The following is a 20,605-nucleotide window of genomic DNA, read 5'->3' on the forward strand; positions in this document are numbered from 1 at the left end:
GACCTGCTCCATCTAGAGCCGAGCGGATTGGTGGAAGCGCAGCAGTGTATCAGCCAATGGGCGAACGGCGAGAGAAGCGCGGGGCGGGACCCTCGGAGGGAGGGGTGGAGCGGCCACACCCAGGCGGTGGCAAATATTTGCAATATTAATGTCAATAGCAGAAATTAATATTGAGTGCTGGGCGAGCCGGACGTTGCTCCAAGCTCCTTGTGGGCGTTATTTCATTTCATCTTCAAATCCCCCATCGTCCCCATTTTACAGATAAGGGAAGTGAGGAGAAGAAAAAGCGAGGCCTCCTCTAAACCTAGAGCTCCAGGACTTTCATTGCTGTATCACACTTTCAGACGTACCCTCCGCTACTTAAAATAGGCAGTGTCTGAAAATGACCTGACCCAAAGGCCAGCAGCTTGCCACTGCTTCTTCCCTTCCCTTTCAGACCCCTGGGAGCCGGCTCTCCAGGTCCTTCCGCTCCCCTCCCCTCCCCTCCCCTCCCCTCCCCTCCCCTCCCCTCCCTTCCCCTCCCCTCCCCTCCCCTCCCCTCCCCTCCCCTCCCCTCCCCTCCCCTCCCCTCCCCTCCCCTCCCCTCCCTTCCCCTCCCTTCCCCTCCCCTCCCCTCCCCTCCCCTCCGGCCCCCAGCCCTCCCCTTCTCTAAGTCCCTCCTTTCTGCCTTGCCACCCTCTCGCCATCATGTCATTCCCAAATATTTACTGAGCATCTCCTTTCCATTGCTCTAGTTTCTTGGAACAAAATAATGAGCAAAACAGGTAAAATTCCTTCCTTCTTGGAGCTTAGAGGCTGGTGGTGTGTGTGCGTGGTGGGCATAGACATTCACTTCATTACACAAATATAAAATTACAGATTGAATTAAGGAGAAAAGGAACATGATCTATGGGACCTTGTGTTGGGGTCCTCGCCTAGTTGGATGGGCCATGTCAGAGACGGTTTCTGTGCTCATGTGCTGTTTTCGCTGAGTCACAGGGCGAGGAGTGATTGCTAGGGGAGGAGGGGAATGGGCAGAGGACAGTTTTTGGAAAGGTATTAAGGCAGGGCAACAGACTGGATAAACTGGGAAGGGCAGTTTGATTGGAGCAGAGGGGAATGAATATAAAATACTGAAGATATAGCTGGAGAAGGAGCCAAGGGCCAGATAAAGGTCAAGTTGAAAATTTTGGTCTTTATCCTAACCTGAGAGCCAGGGGAAAACATTGCATGGTTTTAAACAGGAGAATGGTGATCAGATTTGCTTATAAAAGATTATTCTGGCTACAGGAGGATTATCATTTGGGTAGGAGAGTAGGGAGAATAGAAATAAGAAGACCTGTTAGGAGTCAGTTTCATGGTCCTAACAAGGGGAGCTAACGCAGGGTTTGCCAGGTTCAGCACTATTGGCATTTTGGGTTGGATAGAGGTGTAACACAAACCTCACATCCTTCAGACACTAGGTAGTCTTTTGTTTCAGGGACCTGGGGCAAAAGTGGAGAAGCGTTTCCCTGGGGTGGGAAAGATTAGGCACAACCATAGAACTCTAGGGTTGCAGTCATGCTGGGGGAATGTTGAGCACTGTACCCAGGAGACAGAGAGGTGGGCAGGTGTGAGGTGCATGGAGGAGGCACACCTTGCCGCATCTGTGAGTAGCACTATGTCCCATGTCTGACAAATTATTCTCTTGCTTTTCTGGGTCTGGAGCTGAAACACAATTGAGGCCTAGGTGTATTTGATGCGGGTCAGAACCTCATTGTCCTGGGGGCTTAATGCTTAAAGGCTATTCTCCAGCTCCCTTATTTGTTCCCCCTTTAAGGGGGTCTACCACCTGACCAGAGACATGCCAGAGGTGGAAAGGTCAGGGGAGGTTCTCAGCCACATGACCATCGATATGAAAGGTCAGGGGGTATAAACCACATGACCAGCAATATGCTAGAGGAGGAAAGGTCATCCGTAGGGGAGGGGGTCCTTGTTTTCCCAGTTTTGCCCATTTCTAGGCATTGGGACTCTCCACCCTGTACCTAGCCTATTGTCCTTGCTCTGCTCATGTCTGTCTAACTGCCCACCACACTATGACAACAATTTGAGTCCACAAGAAAATGAAGATGAAGTGGTGAAAATATCTGACTTCAGATTATACTCTTGGGCTATGTGGTTTAGAGAAAGGAACCCTCAACCTAAAAGTTCCTGGTCTTATTCTGTTTCTGCTTCTTACTGGGTAGGCGATAACTGGGGAAGTCACCGAAGCTTTCTAAAACTTAACTTCACCATCCGCAAAGTGAATCTAGTATTTTCCCTGCCTACCTTCGCAGGGTTGTTATGAGGATCAAATAAAATAACGGGTATGAAAAGGACTTTATATGAAATGTGTGATACAGACACAGGGTCCTGTTACATACTTGCAAGTTATTTCCTTCAGCTAATGAGCCTGGGAAGGAAGGTGTTTTCCATGCACACTGACAGCATACATCATGCTCAGGCTGGCTAATTGGTCACAACTGGCAAATTCTTTTCTCTGAGTACATAGACTACTATAGTGGGCTAATTCTAAGAAGCAAGATTATCAAGTTCCCTTAAATTATTAATTAGTATCAGTAACACAAGTTTGTGTTCTAGAGCAGTGATAGGAACATATTAGTAGTATGATCTGTTTACTAAGTCATGATCAGCCTCTTTTTTTTTTTTTTTTTTTTGTGAAAGAACATGAAACAGAAAATTTCACAATGCATCATACATGGTAAGGGTAAATAATGTTTCAGATATCTGTGTGTGAGTTTGTATTTCTGTACTTGATCATTAAATGCATGTTTTTTCCTTTAAAAAAGTAAGTAAGTACTTCAGAGGTGATTATGAGGGAGACAAGACGTACTACTGTATTTCTTCAAATCTAAGATAAAATGATAAGGGGGAACGATCTACCAATGAAATGACAACAGAGTCCTTTCTCATCACCCAGGATATTTATTTTATACTTACTGAGAGAACTTGTCTAAACTTAAATTTTTATCACAAAATAACTCTTATTTAGAAAGAGATTTTTACCCTATATTATTCTTGTGCAAGTATAAAAAAAGAAAATCTAAGTGACATAAGCTAAGGTATTTCTACAGTTTCTTCACTTTTAGAATCCAGCTCTTTTGAATAACTATTCAAATCAGAGTCATAGTTATTTATTTCCCTGACATCCTCCCCCCCCCCCCAGCATTGTCTTCTATGGCAACAAAAGCACTTCATTTAATAATGCAGCAAGAATGCTCTCGTATCATCTCCGGGATCTTCTTCCAAGCCATTGACATCCACCGTACAAATTCAAGCACATGCAATGACATCTTTGTCAGGACTACACGCAGCCTACAGTGATTTTAAGATACAGACCAGCTAGAGGTGTTCAAAAGTAGTGTACAGCTTAGAATCGATGAAATAGAGTGGCAGTTAGAGACCAGACTCTGATGCCAGCCCAGAGTTGAAAAACCAGCTCCACCATTCAAAAGTACGCTCCTCTCGGGAATGTAATTTCCACCCTCCAGTTTCTCATCCATGAGATGGTAGCATTAACAGGGCTTCTCATTTAATTCTTAGGGTTGTTGTGAGGATTAGGGTTTTTTCACGTAGAATGCTTATCAGATACCTGGCAGGCAGCATGCATTCACCAGGGAAATGATCCCCTCTAAGCTGTTTTATCACATTTTCATTTAAGAATACATCCTGAACGTGTTTCTGCATCAGTATATATAGATCTGCTTCATCCCATTTAACAGTAGTTAAGATGCGTTGTTATTGTTGTTCTTTTTAAAATCATTTTCTTCAATTTTATGTTTTTTCCACTATAGCATATAGTAAAAGCTTACATTCTACGGGAAGGTTTTCCAATGACAACAGTCTCTACCTCATTTCTTCTCAAATCATTCTTTCCTACCTGAATTCCACTGTCCAGAGGCCACCTTTCAGCTTAAGAAACAGAACATGATCAATACCAGGGAAGCACACACGCGCCCACGCCGTGCCCCCTCCCTTTCTCTTTTTTACCCTGGAGGTAACAACTTTTTTGAATTCTGTTTATGCTTCTTGCTTTTCAACTCTACCACATATGCATGTGCCATAACCAATATGGTCTTTTATTTTGCATGTTTTTAAAGTTAATATATGTAGTCATACCATGTATGCTGTTTTGTGACTTGTTTTTATGACTCAGTCATACATGGAGGTGCATTTAGTTTGACAGCTGTAGCTGTAGTTTCTTAGTTTTCATTGCTAGATAGTTCCTTATATGAATTCACCGCAATTTATTTATCCATTCTATCTCAATACGCCTTTCATATTCGCATATGTGTGTGTGTGTATATATACAGACCTTTTATTCCTGTATGGCTTATCATGAGGATTATAATGTGTGGTTTTTTTGTTTTTTTGTTTGTTTTCATTTGACCTAACTCTGGGCCGTACTAATATTTTCACTCAGTCATTCAGCCAGTATCTTTCCATGGAATCGCTTTTATGAAGGCGATTTCTCCCTGCTATGGACTGTCATAGAATATTAATTTTAAAAGAAACATTCATATTCACAATTTTTTAATTTTTAAAAGTGAAATTTTGAATATAATTAAATTAATTTCTTAAATTGATTAATTAAAATAACAGTGAAACACTTCATGTGACTTTCAATATTTCTAACCTGCTCTGTAAAAATACTTTATAAATATCAATTTATTATATATCAGAAAGTATAAAATTATTCAAGTAACATTCCTGAAAAGTCAAAGAATGTTGTATCGAGTGGGTGTATAACATCAGGAAAGACAGATGGTGCTTAGAAGGTAGAAAACTATTTATCACTAGGACCTCCAACTCCTGATCTTTAACCAGCAGAATCAGTTGACTTTAGCCCATTCAGGTTAATTATTGACAATTACAGCTGCAAAAATGTGAAATACTGTGTTTTTCCCTGTGGCTAACAGCAATGTGTATCCAGATGTTTACATGTCATGCACATAACCACCAAGGGCTTGGGGATGGATGATCCACAGTAATGCAGAGCAGTGCTAACAGTACAGTTGTTTCCTGGGATGTATATTTTCTTTTCGATTTATTTCTTTGAGGAATTAACTTTTTACTTTATTGATGAATTGGACCTTTCAAATCATTACAACATAACATCACACTATTCATACTAATTAGAGGATAGGCCATTCCAAGTAAAAGTTCTCAAATACTACTTTGTCCTGAAATTTTTAGTTTGACCGATCAGAGGTGTTGCCCAGCCAAGTTTAAATTTACAGGGTTAATTTGCATGATACACTGATGTGCAAAAAGACCTTCTAAAAAGTTGCTTTTCTGAAAAAGAGTTAAGCAAGATCCATGCTTTAGCAAAGATGTGGTAAACTTGTTTTCACTGAGTATCGGCAATAATAACATTTATTTAACACTTATTATGTGCCAAGAACTGCTCTAAGTGTTTTCTATATATTTACTAATTTAATCATTCTTAAACTTCTCTAAGGGGGCTATTAGGGTTTTGCCACCTTATTTTACAGGTGAGGGAACTGCAATACAGAGAGAACTTGCCCGCAGTCACAGAGTTAATTAGGAGTTATAATTCATATGGTTTCCATAAAAAATTCATATGTTGAAGCTCTAATCCCCAGGACCTCAGAATGTGACCTCATTTGGAAATAGGTTCATTGCAGTTGTAATTAGTTCAATCAAGACGAGGTCGTACTGGAGTAGGATGGACCTTTAATCCAGTATTACTGGTGCCCTTATAAAGAGGGGAAATTTGGATCCAGACATGCACAGAAGGAGGATGTCAAAGATTGCCAGCAAACCACCAGAAGCTAGGGGAGGGACATGGAACAGAGCTCCTCTCACAGCCCTCAGATGGAACCCGCCCTGCCTACACCGTGATAGGTTTCCCCTGTTTAAGCCACTCAGCTTACAGTACCTTGTTGCCCTGGCCCTAGCAAACTAATAAACACAGGGCTGGAGTAAGGAGCGAAACCAGGCAGGAAGGTTCTGAGATAGGTGGCTTATCACCTACTCTCTGTCTCTCCCCTAATAGATCTACTCAAAACAAAAACAGACACCCCCCCCCTTCCCACCTTGGAAATAAATGGCACAGGAGTCACCAGCTCTCAGATCTAGGCAGATGAGCAAAACACTGTCTCCCTTTTCCTGTATCTGCCCTATGTGCCCTGGAATCCCGTTTTCCTAGTCCCTGAGCTGGGAAGGGCTGTTTGAGCAGATGCTCTGGTCAGAGATTTTTCACAGACCAATGGGACTGCGTTTACTCAACCCACCCGTATGACTCTGAGCCCTACTAGAGCTTCAGCATCCATATGTTTTTTAATAGATTTTTGGACACAAAACCATCTGAGATTAGTAATGTTCAGATTTGGGTTTGCTTCTTTGGGATTCTAACGAAAAGGATGTGTCCTAAGAGTACAGGAGGGGCAGTGGCCGTTCCAGTAGCCATGGGAAGCTAGTGCTGCCAGGGAAAGGGAAGGGCTGTCGGGGTGGCTGGGCAGCCCCTGCGCCGTGGACGGGGACCTTTAGAGAGCGTGTTCTGGGTCCGGGAGCGAGCGCTGGGCCCAGGCTGCAGGCCCTGAAGCTGGGGAGGCCGTGGAGCAGAGGGGGTGCCCAGGGTGCAGGCCCTGAAGCTGGGGAGGCCGTGGAGCGGAGGGGGGGGGGCAGGGTGCAGGCCCTGAAGCTGGGGAGGCTGTGGAGCGGAGGGGGGGGGGCAGGGTGCAGGCCCTGAAGCTGGGGAGGCCGTGGAGCGGAGGAGGGGGGGCAGGGTGCAGGCCCTGAAGCTGGGGAGGCCGTGGAGCGGAGGAGGGGGGGCAGGGTGCAGGCCCTGAAGCTGGGGAGGCCGTGGAGCGGAGGGGGGGGGCAGGGTGCAGGCCCTGAAGCTGGGGAGGCCGTGGAGCGGAGGAGGGGGCCCAGGGTGCAGGCCCTGAAGCTGGAGAGGCCGTGGAGCGGAGGGGGGGGGCAGGGTGCAGGCCCTGAAGCTGGGGAGGCCGTGGAGCGGAGGGGGGGGCAGGGTGCAGGCCCTGAAGCTGGGGAGGCCGTGGAGCGGAGGAGGGGGCCCAGGGTGCAGGCCCTGAAGCTGGAGAGGCCGTGGAGCAGAGGGGGTGCCCAGGGTGCAGGCCCTGAAGCTGGGGAGGCCGTGGAGCGGAGGGGGGGGGCAGGGTGCAGGCCCTGAAGCTGGGGAGGCCGTGGAGCGGAGGAGGGGGCCCAGGGTGCAGGCCCTGAAGCTGGAGAGGCCGTGGAGCGGAGGGGGGGGGCAGGGTGCAGGCCCTGAAGCTGGGGAGGCCGTGGAGCGGAGGGGGGGGGGCAGGGTGCAGGCCCTGAAGCTGGGGAGGCCGTGGAGCGGAGGGGGGGGCAGGGTGCAGGCCCTGAAGCTGGGGAGGCCGTGGAGCGGAGGGGGGGGGCAGGGTGCAGGCCCTGAAGCTGGGGAGGCCGTGGAGCGGAGGGGGGGGCAGGGTGCAGGCCCTGAAGCTGGGGAGGCCGTGGAGCGGAGGGGGGGGGCAGGGTGCAGGCCCTGAAGCTGGGAGGCCCTGGAGCAGAGGAGGGGGCCCAGGGTGCAGGCCCTGAAGCTGGGGAGGCCGTGGAGCAGAGGGGGAGCTATGACCAGGTCCCTGCGCGTGAGGACAGGCCGCCAGGGCAGGGAGCACGAGGGGAGAGGTGAGGTGCGGGCACCGTCGTTCAGGGCCAGGCAGCGACGCTTAGGGCGTGTGTGCGGGTGCGCGCGTGTGTCTCGCCGTGCGCCCGTCCAGGGGCCGTCGCCGCGCAGTTAGGCACAACTGCCAGCTGCAGGGTCTTAAGCACGATCCCCACGAACCCGGGCAGGTCGGCCCCGGGTCGGGGCGCAGCGGGTGGGAGTGTGGGCGGCGGCGCGACGCCTCCTGCGCAGGGTGGGAAGGGGAGCCCCGCGCGGCGGCGGGTGGGAAGGGGAGCCGCCCCCCCCCTTTCCCCCGCTCCCCGAGCTTCGGTTGGTTTGCTCTCGGCGCCGGGCTGCGCGGGCGGAGCCGGCAGCCCCCCCCCCCCCCCCCGCAGCTGGCCCGGGCGAGAGGAAGGGATAAAAGGAGGCGGCGAGCGGCCGCGACGTCCCGCGTGCGCCGCCATGTCCGGGGACTCAGCCAGGAGCCTGGAGAAGGGTGAGGCCCGCGCCGCGCGCGAGACGCGGGGTGATCCCGGCGACCCCGGCCGCGGGTTCCGGGGCGGCTGACGCGGGGCCCAGCCTCTCCCGGGGGCCCCTCCTGCAGGGGACGGGGTCGGGGTCGGGGTCGGGGTCGGGGTCGGGGTCGGGGCGGCAGCGCGCGGGCCCCTCGGCGGCCGGGCGGGGGGCTGCGGGGGGCTGCGGGGGCTGCGGGGGCTGGGGCCCGCGCTGCAGTCGGGGCGGTGACGGCCCCCGCCTCTCGCCCGCAGGCAGCGCGCCCCCGGGGCGGGTCCCGGAGGGCCTGATCCGCGTCTACAGCATGCGGTTCTGCCCGTTCGCGCAGAGGACGCTCCTCGTGCTCAAGGCCAAGGGGATCCGGTGAGAGCCCGCGGGGCGGCTCCTCCGGCCGCCGGGAGCTGCGGGGGGGGGGGGGATGAATCTCGGGGAGGCCCCTGGAGCTTCCTTTAGGCAAACTGAATCAACATGCTCTGCCCTGGCGTCGCAAGTTATGGGCCCTCCGTGCGGAGGCAGGAGGCGCGCAGGCGCCAGCAGCCAGGTCGCCCGCTTGGAGTAACCGTGTTACTGCTGAGAGTTGGGCTCCGGGGGAGGGAGTGGCCGCAGCCGCCCTCTTAGCCCCGATGGAGCCCCGATTCCTGCTCAGTTGCCCTTCCGCTTTCACCAGACTTCTCCATGCATGGCCGGTGCATGTGACATTGGCGGATGTTACTCTGAGTGTGCGGTTCCCTGCTCAACAGCCGGTTATTTACCCCAGTGCAGAGTTCAGGCCTCGACTCCCCGGCGGTGCGCTCAGTTCGCTCTGCTGTCCACAGCCCTAGGGGTTGGGTTGTTGACGGAGCCCGTGTCTCTGCCTAAAAGCGCAGCCTTTTGTGAAGCCTCATTGAAACTGGCGTGTGGTTTCGAACCTGGTTAGCCCCAGGAATTATGCACTGTCACTCGGCTTATCTCTGGAACGAAGTCTCCAATAGAACTGCCCCCTTTCCAATGATCCTTGGAAATGATCCATTAGGTATCTGTGATGTGGAAGTTTAAAATGTAGCCCCCATTCTTAAGAAATTTTCCATCTATGTGTTTAGGGTTTATTAATGAATTTTAGGCTTCTAGGGGGAGAATTGGGCAGGCAATGCCTTTCCCTAAAGGCAATATTTTTTAAAAACCACCCAAATTTATGGATTAGCCCTCACTTCACTAAGGCTGGCATCTTATTTGGATGAAATTTAATTCTGAACACATAGCAAAACGCTCAACATTTAGTAACATTTGTCCAAAACACTGTATTTTATCTAAATACTATATTTGCTGTATTAGTCAGAATTCATTTATTGCGAGAGAACTCCAATTCAAATTGGGCTGAGGGAAATGACAAAGCTTGTGCTCAGAAAATTGAGAAGTCCAGCAGCAAGATGCCGCTGACTTTGGGGCACGAAGCCCTGGGTTACGTGCCCCTCTGCAACTCTAGGTTGAAGGCAACTCTACCTTCCTCCCTGGGAGTTCTCCAAAGGAGAATTGAAATGATTTTACCATAATAGTGTGTGTATGGGGGGTAAAGAGTGGTGACAGCTGCTAGGTAGTACAAACAACAGAGGCCTGCTGCATTCATGGATCAGTTTTGAGTCCCAGGAGACTTTCATCAGAGAAGTGCTAGATTTTCACCACCTGGTATATACCTAACAAAGCATGGTTTTCTTTAAAAGGTGCATGTTCCAACTTGTGTCTTGTTGACTCACAATGCCAGGTTACCACCAAATCCGTGTGTTCTTAGAACCTTCTTTGTCACATAAGCCCAGGATCTACCTTTTGTTTTTATAACATACACTTTCAGAAGTATTGACCTTCTTTTTCTTGCAGTGGCCTATGTCTGTGTGCCCAGTATTCTCAGTATGTGAACCTTTCACTCACACACACACACACACACACACACACACACGTTTCATCTGGCTACTCCTTTGTTCCCATGGGTGATTACATATTCATATCCTCAAACTAAATGCTGTTCTAGCTATTGTGGTGGATGGGGAAATAGGAAACGAAAGGTGCTGGCGTATGTGCTTATTAATATGAACAAGTCACGGAAGATCTCTGCTTGCATAGATCTTATAGTCTAGGGAGTTGATATAATAAATGGGTAAATAAATGATCAAAGTAAATTCAGATATATATCAGTTCAATGAAAAAAGTAAAACAAGAGGATCACGTAATGGAGGCTCTCAGAAACTTCAGAATGGGTGGTCAGGGAGGGCCTCTCTGCGCATGTGGTGTTTGACCCGGGAAGACAGGCAGAGGAGCCAGAGGACCTGTAAGTGCAAGTGCTCTAAGGTGGGTACCTGTTTGGCAAATTCAAGGCATATAAAAAAGGCCAGTGTGGCTAGATCGTAATGACCAGAGGGAAAGTCGTAGGAAACAGATGTGACAGGTAAGCAGGGACCAGATCAAATGTGCCCTGCATGTCATAGAAAGTGATTTAGAGTCATCCTCTTTGCAAAGAGGAGCAACTGAAGGGTTGCAAGCAGGAGAGTGGCCAGATCTAATTTACTTTTGTCAAAGCTCCACCTGGCCATGTATGCAGAAGGGACGGTAGGGAGGCCGCAGTGGGAGCTTAGAGGCTGGTGGGGAACTGTTGTAGAGGTTCAGGTGGCAGATGATGTTTTGGACGAGGTAGCAGTAATAAAGCAGAGAAATGAATAAACTCTAGCTGACGGGTCTTGCTGATCTATTTGACTTGAAGAGGGGCCAGGGAGGTGGGTAGGAATCATAAACCTGGGGTCTGATCAGCTAAGTGGATGGTAAGACCAGTGAGGACTCATTCAGAAGTACAACAAATGTTTCATTCTCTTCATTGTCTTCCGTGTGTCTTTCAGGCATGAAATCATCAACATCAACCTGAAGAATAAGCCTGAGTGGTTCTTTAAGAAGAATCCCGCTGGTCTGGTGCCAGTTCTGGAAAATGGTCAAGGTCAACTGATCTGCGAATCTGCCATCACTTGTGAGTACCTGGATGAAGCATATCCAGGGAAGAAGCTGTTGCCAGATGATCCCTATGAGAAGGCACGCCAAAAGATGGTCTTTGAGCTGTTTTCTAAGGTGTGTGTAGAAGAAATTTCAGCTCCTATTTGAAAAATCTTTGTTTTTGAAGCTACATCAGGGATCATTTATGGTTCAGTAATTTGGGAAAGAAAAAAAAGACAGGATTATACTTGCCTGCCCCGATGTGTCCTACAAGCCCTTCCTTGATCTGTCCCTGTTTACCTCTCCAAAGCTATCGCTCTTCACCTTTCTCCTGACACACTATACTCCAGCCATGCTGAATGGTTTCCATTTTCCCAAACCCGCCACCTTCTCAACTCTTGCTGGAAGACTCTTCCCTCTTTTTGCCTGGTTATCTCAAAATCCTCTTTCGTGTAATCTGCTCAGATACTGCTGCCTTCCAGAAGCCTGTCCAGACCGCGTGAGTGCCCAGCTCTGTGATCCCACAAGTACTAACATTTCCCTATCGGTGACTGCCTGCCTTAAACCTGTGTATTGTCCCAGGGCGTGAGCTGCTTGAGGGTGAGGGCAGTGTTCCCATCACTGATGACTCACTGTCTAGGTTTGTGACCAGCTCTGCCTCTTCCGAGTTGTGTAACTTGCTTAGTTACTCATTGCTTTACCTCTGTGTCTCAGGTCATTTGTAAAAGGACTATAAATGTTCCCTCCTTATATAAAAATCAATTAATCTAAAACACTAAGAGCAAAGTCCGACATGGTAAATCTCAATGTTAGTTCTTGCTGTTCTAGCCAGTGTCTAGCAGCGATGTCAGTAGCTCTCAGCTGACTGAGTAAATGGCAGTCCTGTAAAAGAACTGTTTGTATCGTAATTAGCATCGTTATTGCAGATTACTTCAAGCAGTTAGTATTCACAAAGAAATGACCAGTAGCAGGCAATAAGAATAGCAACGTCAGGTTATATCTCTATAACCCTGTTACCTTGTCAGCACGTATCAGCATACACAGAAATATCTCGTCTTTAGAGAAATAAATGGTTAAAGAAATACGGCGAAGATGGGACTTATAAGAGAAGACTTATTGTTTAAGGAGACAGTGCAAAGGGAAGCCAATGGGGAAGGAAGAGGAAACTGTCTGGCTTAGCAGGATGAGGGGGAAGAATAGGTGAGATGGCTGCTGTCAAAGATGACGGACAGGGAATAGGCCATTTACAAGAAAGATGGCGGAGACTTTAGAAAAAAGGTAATAAGAGAATCATTGTACTGTTTAGAAAGTAAATGAGCTAAAAGCTGGAGATACTATTGCTTTCCTGTTCACATTCAGGAAAGAGGTGGTCTTAGGTACCATATGACCCCACCCTCCTGGCCACAGCCCAGCAAACCAGAAATACGCCCACCTGCACCCCCAGCCCAAACATCTTCTCTCCCAGAAACTGGAAAGTGAGACAGACTAAGACAGTAAAAGTGGGGAGGCTTCATTTGATATATATATAGAGAGAGACAGAGACAGAGACATATATATATATGTAAAAAAAAATTGGAGACTTGACACACTAAAGCCACATAAAAAATACTGCAAAGGGAACTGTATGTGGGAAATAAGATGGAACAGACATTTGAGAAGCAAGATGAAAAACCGGGCAGGAAATGTGGATGGAAGGGCTGCCTGTCAACCTTCAGCTGCAGGGAGGGCAAGCGGTACTGACACTGATGGGATTTCAGGGGATTCTCCCATCCCATCGATGTCACTTTATTTTCACGAGTGCCTGTCTACTTAAACTGGATGAGTAGACTTCTGCCTTGCAATGAGGTGATACCAAAGTATTAAAACACACAAACACCTCTACCGCAAGCCTTAAAGCTGTGACACTACACACCTGTCAGGTCTTCAGGTGGTCGGTCCCCTTTGAACAGTCTTCTCATGTCCTCCCCAAGGTAGAAATCAGAAAAATTCTCTTTCCCACCTCCCTTTGCAGCTGGGGCCGAGGCCTGGGACTGAGGCTCTTTCTGTCATACACACATGGTATAGTTCAGAAATGATCAGTGTGAGGAAATAGGCTTGGTGTGGGGCGCGGGTTCTGCTGGTGATAGTGGCTGGTGGCAGAGCTTCTGGCTTTCAGGGGCCGTGGTGGTTGCAAGATTAAATTCCAGAGTAGAAATGGCTTTGGTGCTAGTGGCATTAGTTAACTGAGTCATTTTCGGCGGTGGCACAAACCGTATCCTCTAGTTTCAGCTCATTGATCACAGTGGGTGCTTTTCGTCAGGCCAGTTTGCGCATGATTTTTGAATGCCCCAGCTTAGTTCTGAGCCTATCTGTTCAGCCTCCAACAATTCAACGAGACATTCAGGGTCTGTTAAAGGTATTTTTGGCTCAAACTTGCCAAAGTGGGTTCTGTTATTTGCAACTTATAAAATCCTTTTTAATACAGCATCTTAGGTGACAAAACTGTTTATAAGATCACTATATGACCTCTGTGAACACAGGAATGGGTGCACCCTTGAAGCTTCTAGAACACTCTGACACTGGGACAATAAGGGTTCTATCTGGCTTTTATGTGAGGCTGGTATGCTTAGTCTCCTGCTGATAAACTAAGAAATTATTCTCTGTCTAGATACCATCTTTGGTGGGAAGCTTTATTAGAAGTAAAACTGAAGAAGACCGCTCTGGCCTGAAAGAAGAATTTCGTAAAGAATTCAGCAAGTTTGAGGAGGTAACCAATCGTGCCTCTTGGCTTTTATCAGAGTAAATGATACACTACATCTACCCTTTTTTCTACACTTTTTTCTTCATATTCCCATTTCCCAAATCACTTTATAGCAATTAGTAATAACACTGACTAAGAAATTTTAGTTTATAACAATCCGTTATAACAATCTGACATAAGCTGTGGGTTTAATATATAAACCAAAACACCTAAAAATATTTTGTCATGGGCTTGCTTTCAAAATTTTTTGTTGCATTGGTGTAAAATAAAAAGGAAATTCACTAGCATTTCTATAACCTGTCACCTTTTTTTCCATGCTGTTTCCAGTCCTTGTCCATATAATTAAAAAAATTAACATAACTGTAATCAGAGCATAGATACCATTCTGTGTTCTTTTACTTAGTATTATGTAACAAGCATTTCCCACCACTAAGAGTTTGCCATGAATCAGACAGACAACTGGCAAAGCCCAGATGTGTTTTCCCTCCTTTGGGGGAGAACTGCTGATTTGGGCCTTTCGATCAAGTCTTCCTCTGGCCCTTGAGACATTCCAAATACTCAGGCAGATTTAAACAATTAGTTTACAATGAGGACTGTTATATGGACCCTGAAAAAAACTATAGAAGGTTTATAAGGGTAAGTTGGTTTGGTGTTGATTAATCAAATAATATTCTGAGATTTCCCCCTTTGACAAAACCAGAATATCAATTTACCTTCTTAAATTTCAAATACATACTGTTTGTGCTTTGTTTTCAAATAATTTTATTTAATAGTTAATCCAGTTATCCCCAGTATATTTTAAGTAAATTATTTTACTGAAGGATTATATGGAAAGAAGTACCCAAAGCATAAAAGTACAGCATTTTTACAAAGTGAACAGAGCCATAGAGCCAGCACTTATATAAAAAAACAGAATGTTAGTTTTGGCTACTTTTTGTTATACAAATGGAATCACATAACATGCACTCTCTTGGGTCTGGCTTCTTTCACACGGCATGAGGTTTGTGGAGACCATCTGTGTTGTGTGTAGTTCAGTCCTGTTATCTGCACAGTGTCCCGGCGTATGTCTGTACCATAATTCTTTTTACTCCTATAGACAGTAAACACTCCCACTTTGGGGCCGTGACAAATAATGCTGCAGTGAACATTTTTACACATATCTTTGGGTGAATATATGTTCACAATTCCAAGTAGAATGACTGGGTTATAAAGCAGGCATGCACTCCGCTTCAGTGGTCACTGTTAAAACGGGGTGCCCATTTCCATCCTATCAGCAGTGGCCCCATACCATGGCTAACTCTGTCTTGTTCATTTCAGCCATTCTGACAGATGTGTAGTGGCATTATATTTTGGTTCTAATTTGCATTTCCCTGGTAACTAATACAGTTGAGCACCTTTTCAAATGCTTATTGGCCATTTGGACATCTTTTTTTTTTAACCAGTTAGCAAATGTACTAAAAGAAATTACCTGAATCACGGTGGACATCCTTGTTTGTGAAGTCTTGCCCAATTTTCTAATGGGTTATTTGCCCTTTTTCTTGATTCCTAGGAGTTCTTTCTATATTCTGAATACCAGTCCTTTGTTGTATTATGAAGATCTTGCACTCTGTTGCTTATTTTTTTCTCCACTTTCCAGTTTATTTTGTTGATTGTTTTGTTTCATCTCAAACTAACAGATTCTAAAGCTTAAACTGATCCAACAGACAAAAAGTGAACTTGGATATGTCAGGGCAAAAGCTGTTGCCCTCACCACTCTACTTAACTCACCTCCATCATCTCTGATGATGAGTCTTTCTAGATGCACAAATAAGTACTCTTATGCTGTTTAATGTTCAGGTTTTGACCAATAAGAAGACAACCTTCTTCGGTGGCAATTCCCTTTCTATGATTGATTACCTCATCTGGCCCTGGTTTCAACGGCTGGAAGCACTGGAGTTAAATGAGTAAGACATTTGAATATTTTGTGCATAATTTAGGGTAATGATAATTGGAATAGTATATGTTGACCTTTTTTTCTGAACAAAAATTAGAATATTTTATGTAACTGTTATGAATGGGAAAAAGCAGACAGGAGGAAAGACTTGGGCATGTCATATACCTATAGTCACCACTGCTGCCCATCTCGGGGAGGAGGCAGGAGTTCTGTGACATACAGCAAAATGTTTTAAAAGTAATTTACTCCTTCCCTCCTGGGTAAAAATCCATAAGGATAGTTTGGGGGAGGGGCTGGATGAAAAAGGTGAAGGGATTAGGAAGTACAATTGGCAGTTACAAAATAGTCATAGGGATGTAAAGTACAGCATAGGGAATAAAGTCAGTAATGTAATAACTACCTATGGTGTCAGATGGGTACTAGACTTATTGAGGGATCACTTTGTATCTTATATAAATGTCTAACAACTATGCTGTACATCTGAAAATAATATAATATTGAATGCCAACGATAGTTGAAAATTTTTTCAAATCCATAAGGATGTACATTTTTATAGGGCTGTCATGCAGGATTGTATGACCAATGCTACCTCTCATTTACCAGTAAGATTCCCATACTAGGTTCCAAGCTCCATATTTTGAAGGTTGGTAGCCAGTTGGGCTTACTCCCCCTTAGAGCTTAGAGCTATTCTTTTAAAAAAGTTTTTCTTAAAAATTTTTATTTATTAAAACATTTAAAAATTTTAAGTATAGTTGGTATACACTATTATATTAGTTTCAGGTATACAACATGATTTGACATTACTATACCTTACAATGTGATTAATACAGTAAGTCTAGTAATCATCTGTACCAAGCAAACTTATCACAGTATTATTGACTATATTCCCTTTCACCTTTATCACTCCCCCATACTTCCCCCCTGGCAACCACCAGTTTGATCTCATTCTTTTTTTAAAAAAATTGTCAATTACAGTTGACATACAATATTATATTAGTTTCAGGTGTACAACATAGTGATTGTACATTTATATAATTTATAAAGTGATCATCCCGATAAGTCTAGTGTCCATCTGACATGATACATAATTACATTACTGACTCTATTCCTTATGCTGTACTTTATATCTCTGTGACTGTTTTAAAAACTGGCAATTTGTACTGCTTAATCCCCTCACCTTTCAGTTACAATCTGGCCATAGATGGGTTGCCTTTCATGTTCTCATTTTAAAGTTATCAGTCTCTCAGTTTGGAACAGTTCTTATGTTAACTGAGCAAGTCACTTGTCACTTCACTTTAAGATTCCTGTTCCATAAAGCAAAGACTTTTACAATATCTTCCAAAACAACTACAGCTATACCTCGGAGATATTGCAGGTTGGTTTTCAGACCACTGCACTAAAACAAATGTTGCAATAAAGTGAGTCACATAAATCTTTTGGTTTCTCAGTGCATATAAAAATTATGTTTGCACTAGCCTGTAGTCTGTTAAGTGTTCAATAGCATTGTCTAAAAAAATGTAAGCACCTTAATTAAAAAGTGCTTTACTGCAAAAAAATCCCAAGAAACGCTAACTAACCATCATCTGAGCCTTCAGTAATCTTTTTGCTGGTGGAGAGTCTTACCCTAGTAATATCAATGATCAGTGATCACAGATCTCCACAACAAATATAAAAATAATGGCCCTAGCCCGTTTGGCTTAGTGGTTAGAGTGTCTGCCCACGGTTTAAGATTCTGGCCAAGGGCACATACCTTGGTTACAGACTCAATCCCTGGCCCCAGGTCAGAGCCTGTTCAGGAGGCAACCAATCGATGTGTCTCTCTCATATCGATGTTTTGCTCTCTCCCTTCCACTCTCTCTGAAAAGCAATGGAAAAAATATCCTTGGGTGAGGGTTAAAAAAAAAAGGCAAAAGTCTGAATTCTGAGAATTACCAAAGTGTGGCATGGAGACACGAAGTGCAACAAATGCTCTTGGGAAAACCGTACCAATAGACTTGCTCAATGCAGGGTTGCCACAAACCTTCAGTTTGTAAATGTAGTATCTGAGAAGCTCAACAAAGAGGCATGCCTTATTCTACGATTATGTTCATTTTAAAGAAATACTTTTATAGAACTACTTTAAAAGGTTAAAGGAGAACAAAGTGAAACTGCAGAGTGACAGTGACATACAGACTTTGCAATGCCTTCGTTAGTCCAGCTCACACCTTCATGCCTTCCATCTCCCGCAGGTGTGTAGACCACACTCCAAAAATTAAGCTCTGGATGGCAGCCATGAGGGAAGACCCTGCAGTATCAGCCCTCTCGATTGATGTGAAGGCCTATCGAGGTTTCCTAAATCTCTACTTGCAGGACAGCAGGGAGGCCTGTGACTATGGGCTCTGATGGGGGCAGGAGCCAACAATGAAGAGATGTCTGACTCGTTCCTTTACTAATACAAATAATAACATGCATTTATTGTACCAAGTGCTCTCATTTCTCTCTGGATCACCTTCTGAGGTGACATCATGGCCCAGCGGTGGGCTTTCCTTAAGGCCCTCCAGCAGAAATGTAAACACCTGTCCTGCTCAGGATGCTCAAAAGACTAAGATTTCTATCGGTCTGTGCTGAAAACCTCTAAATCGTCCTCTCTAGTGAGATCTAGGCTTTTGTCTAGATTTCTAACTGCCCGTAGGGCATTTCCACTTGGATACCCCGTTGTCGTTCCGAGAGATGCCCTTTCAAGTTTCTCTGAGGTTCTGAACTGAGCACTTTCCATTCCTCACCCTTTGCGTCATCAGCAGAATTCCGCTCCCTCTCTCATTCCCACCGTCACGCATGGAGATCAGACCCACATCCCCTCCAAGCCAGGTGAGTAGGTGGCCGCCTCCCGGGTCTCCAACACCCAGTCTCTCCCCGCTTCAAATCCCTCTCACCAGACCCGGCGCTGGGCGCACGGCGGGCGTCGCAAGTGCGTGAGTAACGCCGAGGCCCCGCCCCGCCCCGCGGCGCGGCGCGCGAGGCTCAGCGCGCAGCCTCAGAAACAGCGGGCCGTCCTCTCACTGATGTCGATCCTCACGTCACCCTGAGAGGAGGCAAGGACAAGGGGGCATCGCTTCCCTCTGCCGACGGTTCAGCTAAGGCCCTGAAGTTAGGGGAGCCGCCAAACGCTGGCTCAAGTACCTGGAGAACACACCCACACCCTGCTCCATCATTATTAAGGGGCCGTTGGCCCGCCGGCCCCAATACAGTCTGGTTTCTCGTGCTTATTCTTACATGTGAGGGCACCTGTCAATCACCTACGGCGCACTGCTGCATGTCCGAGTCCGTAAGTGGGTCCTGGGTGGGCCACGTTTGCAGAGAGCCCCCTCCCCTCCCCCACCCGCCCCGCCCCCAAGGCGATGCAGGCAGCTGACAATGGCTGACTTCACAAAGGGCCTTCCGCCGCCACCGAGGCCGCCGTCGGCTCGCCCCACCCCCTAGGCCCAGCTCCGCCGCGGGGGCCCTTCAGTCGGGTGCAGCCCCGGGCACGGAGGTGCCGCGGAGAGCCCCTACCCGGTGCGGGGAATCGCGACTTCGGTTCCCAGGACCCTGTAACGCGGCCTCCCATTGGCTCGCTCCGCACTGATTGTCTTGAGCGCTTCCAAAGGCTCTTAGGGTTGGCTGGAGCTCTGGGTGCCGCGGCCAGTAGGCGGGTAGGATCGCACTCTCGGGGCGGGTTCACCGTCGTCCTACATCCGGTTCCTTTTTCCACGCGCTGGCAGGTTCCTGGCGGCGCCTCTCCGGTCGCCTGCACCGCGTGGGTCGGTCGGGCCAGCGTTGCCTTGGACGGGAAGAGGGGCTTAAGGTCAATTCTGAATTTGGGGATTTTCCCACGGACTTCGGGGGCCCAGAATGGGATTGCCAACTTTTTCTGTTGCCCGGTACTTTTAAAAGAAAGCCCAAGTACTCATCTGGAGCAGTTTCATCAGAGAATTTAACATTAAGAAAAAAAGTACAAGAGCTGTATAATCCAAGAATAAAGAACAGGCCTTTAAAGCTAATGCCATTAACTGGGGGGGGTGGGGGCGGGTAAGCTTTATTAAAATGTTTATTTTTCTGATTTGCCCGGAGACAGGTAAAGACGACCCACGATCACTAATTCTCAGCCCTGAGTTGGGCGCCACTAGTTTAGCTGCTGTTCCAGGGAACCGCAGGCCGGGGAGTTTGGGCCCAGGGGATGTCTCTGTGAAGACTAAGGGTCTTCCCTGCTGCATCCTAATAATAATAGAAATAATAGCTAATGTTCAGTGCCTACTAGGTAATAGATGAATGCTAAGTATTTAGCATCCCCCCCCCCATACCTGAATGAATCCTCCCCAAACCACCTGCTGTATGGGTACCACTAGCTCTGGATTACAGGTGGGAGCCCCAGGGCATAGAAAGTTGCCGTGATTTGCCCAAGGTCGACCAGCTAGTAAGTGCTGAAGAGATTCAAATGCAGCCTGAACTCTTCCAGTCATTTAGACCACCCTTGAGATTAGAGTTTACTTAGGCCTCTACCCCAGGCTCTTTTTATTCTTCAGCTCCTAGCATTTGGAGAGGTTGAGCCAGGAAAGGATAGTATGTACCTTTTGGCCACACTGCTATTATACCTGGGGTTTAACAGGAAGTGTTGATGCCCTTTTCCAAACTCAGTGTGTTTTGTTTGATTTTACAAATGTAACTATACCGAAATGTTTTTAAATTTTTTTTTCTTTGTAAGCTGTAAAGAGAAATAGAACTAGGAAAGCAGAATCGAGTACTTAAAAAAGAAAGTCTCCCCCCCCTTTTTTTTCAATAAACACACTTGATTTATTTTGTATAAAAGGGTTAAGTT

At 46.7% G+C, this 20,605-nt stretch overlaps 1 protein-coding gene across 1 annotated transcript in view; it reads left to right on the forward strand.

Annotated features, from left to right (window-relative positions):
- Window positions 1-7,909: 7,909 nt before the first annotated feature.
- The window catches only part of LOC308566893 (uncharacterized protein), a 31,736-nt gene continuing 19,040 nt past the window's right edge, over window positions 7,910-20,605 (forward strand). Inside the window, exons 1-7 of the mRNA XM_081157906.1 lie at window positions 7,910-8,132; window positions 8,404-8,512; window positions 11,011-11,233; window positions 13,746-13,844; window positions 15,675-15,781; window positions 18,000-18,148; window positions 19,512-19,594. Coding sequence (XP_081014032.1) covers window positions 8,099-8,132; window positions 8,404-8,512; window positions 11,011-11,233; window positions 13,746-13,844; window positions 15,675-15,781; window positions 18,000-18,148; window positions 19,512-19,594 — 804 coding nt within the window. The 5' untranslated portion in view covers window positions 7,910-8,098. The remainder of the gene's footprint in view (window positions 8,133-8,403; window positions 8,513-11,010; window positions 11,234-13,745; window positions 13,845-15,674; window positions 15,782-17,999; window positions 18,149-19,511; window positions 19,595-20,605) is intronic.

This window comes from Miniopterus schreibersii, assembly GCF_964146895.1.
Source record: "Miniopterus schreibersii genome assembly, chromosome: 14".
Lineage (NCBI taxonomy): Eukaryota > Metazoa > Chordata > Mammalia > Chiroptera > Miniopteridae > Miniopterus > Miniopterus schreibersii.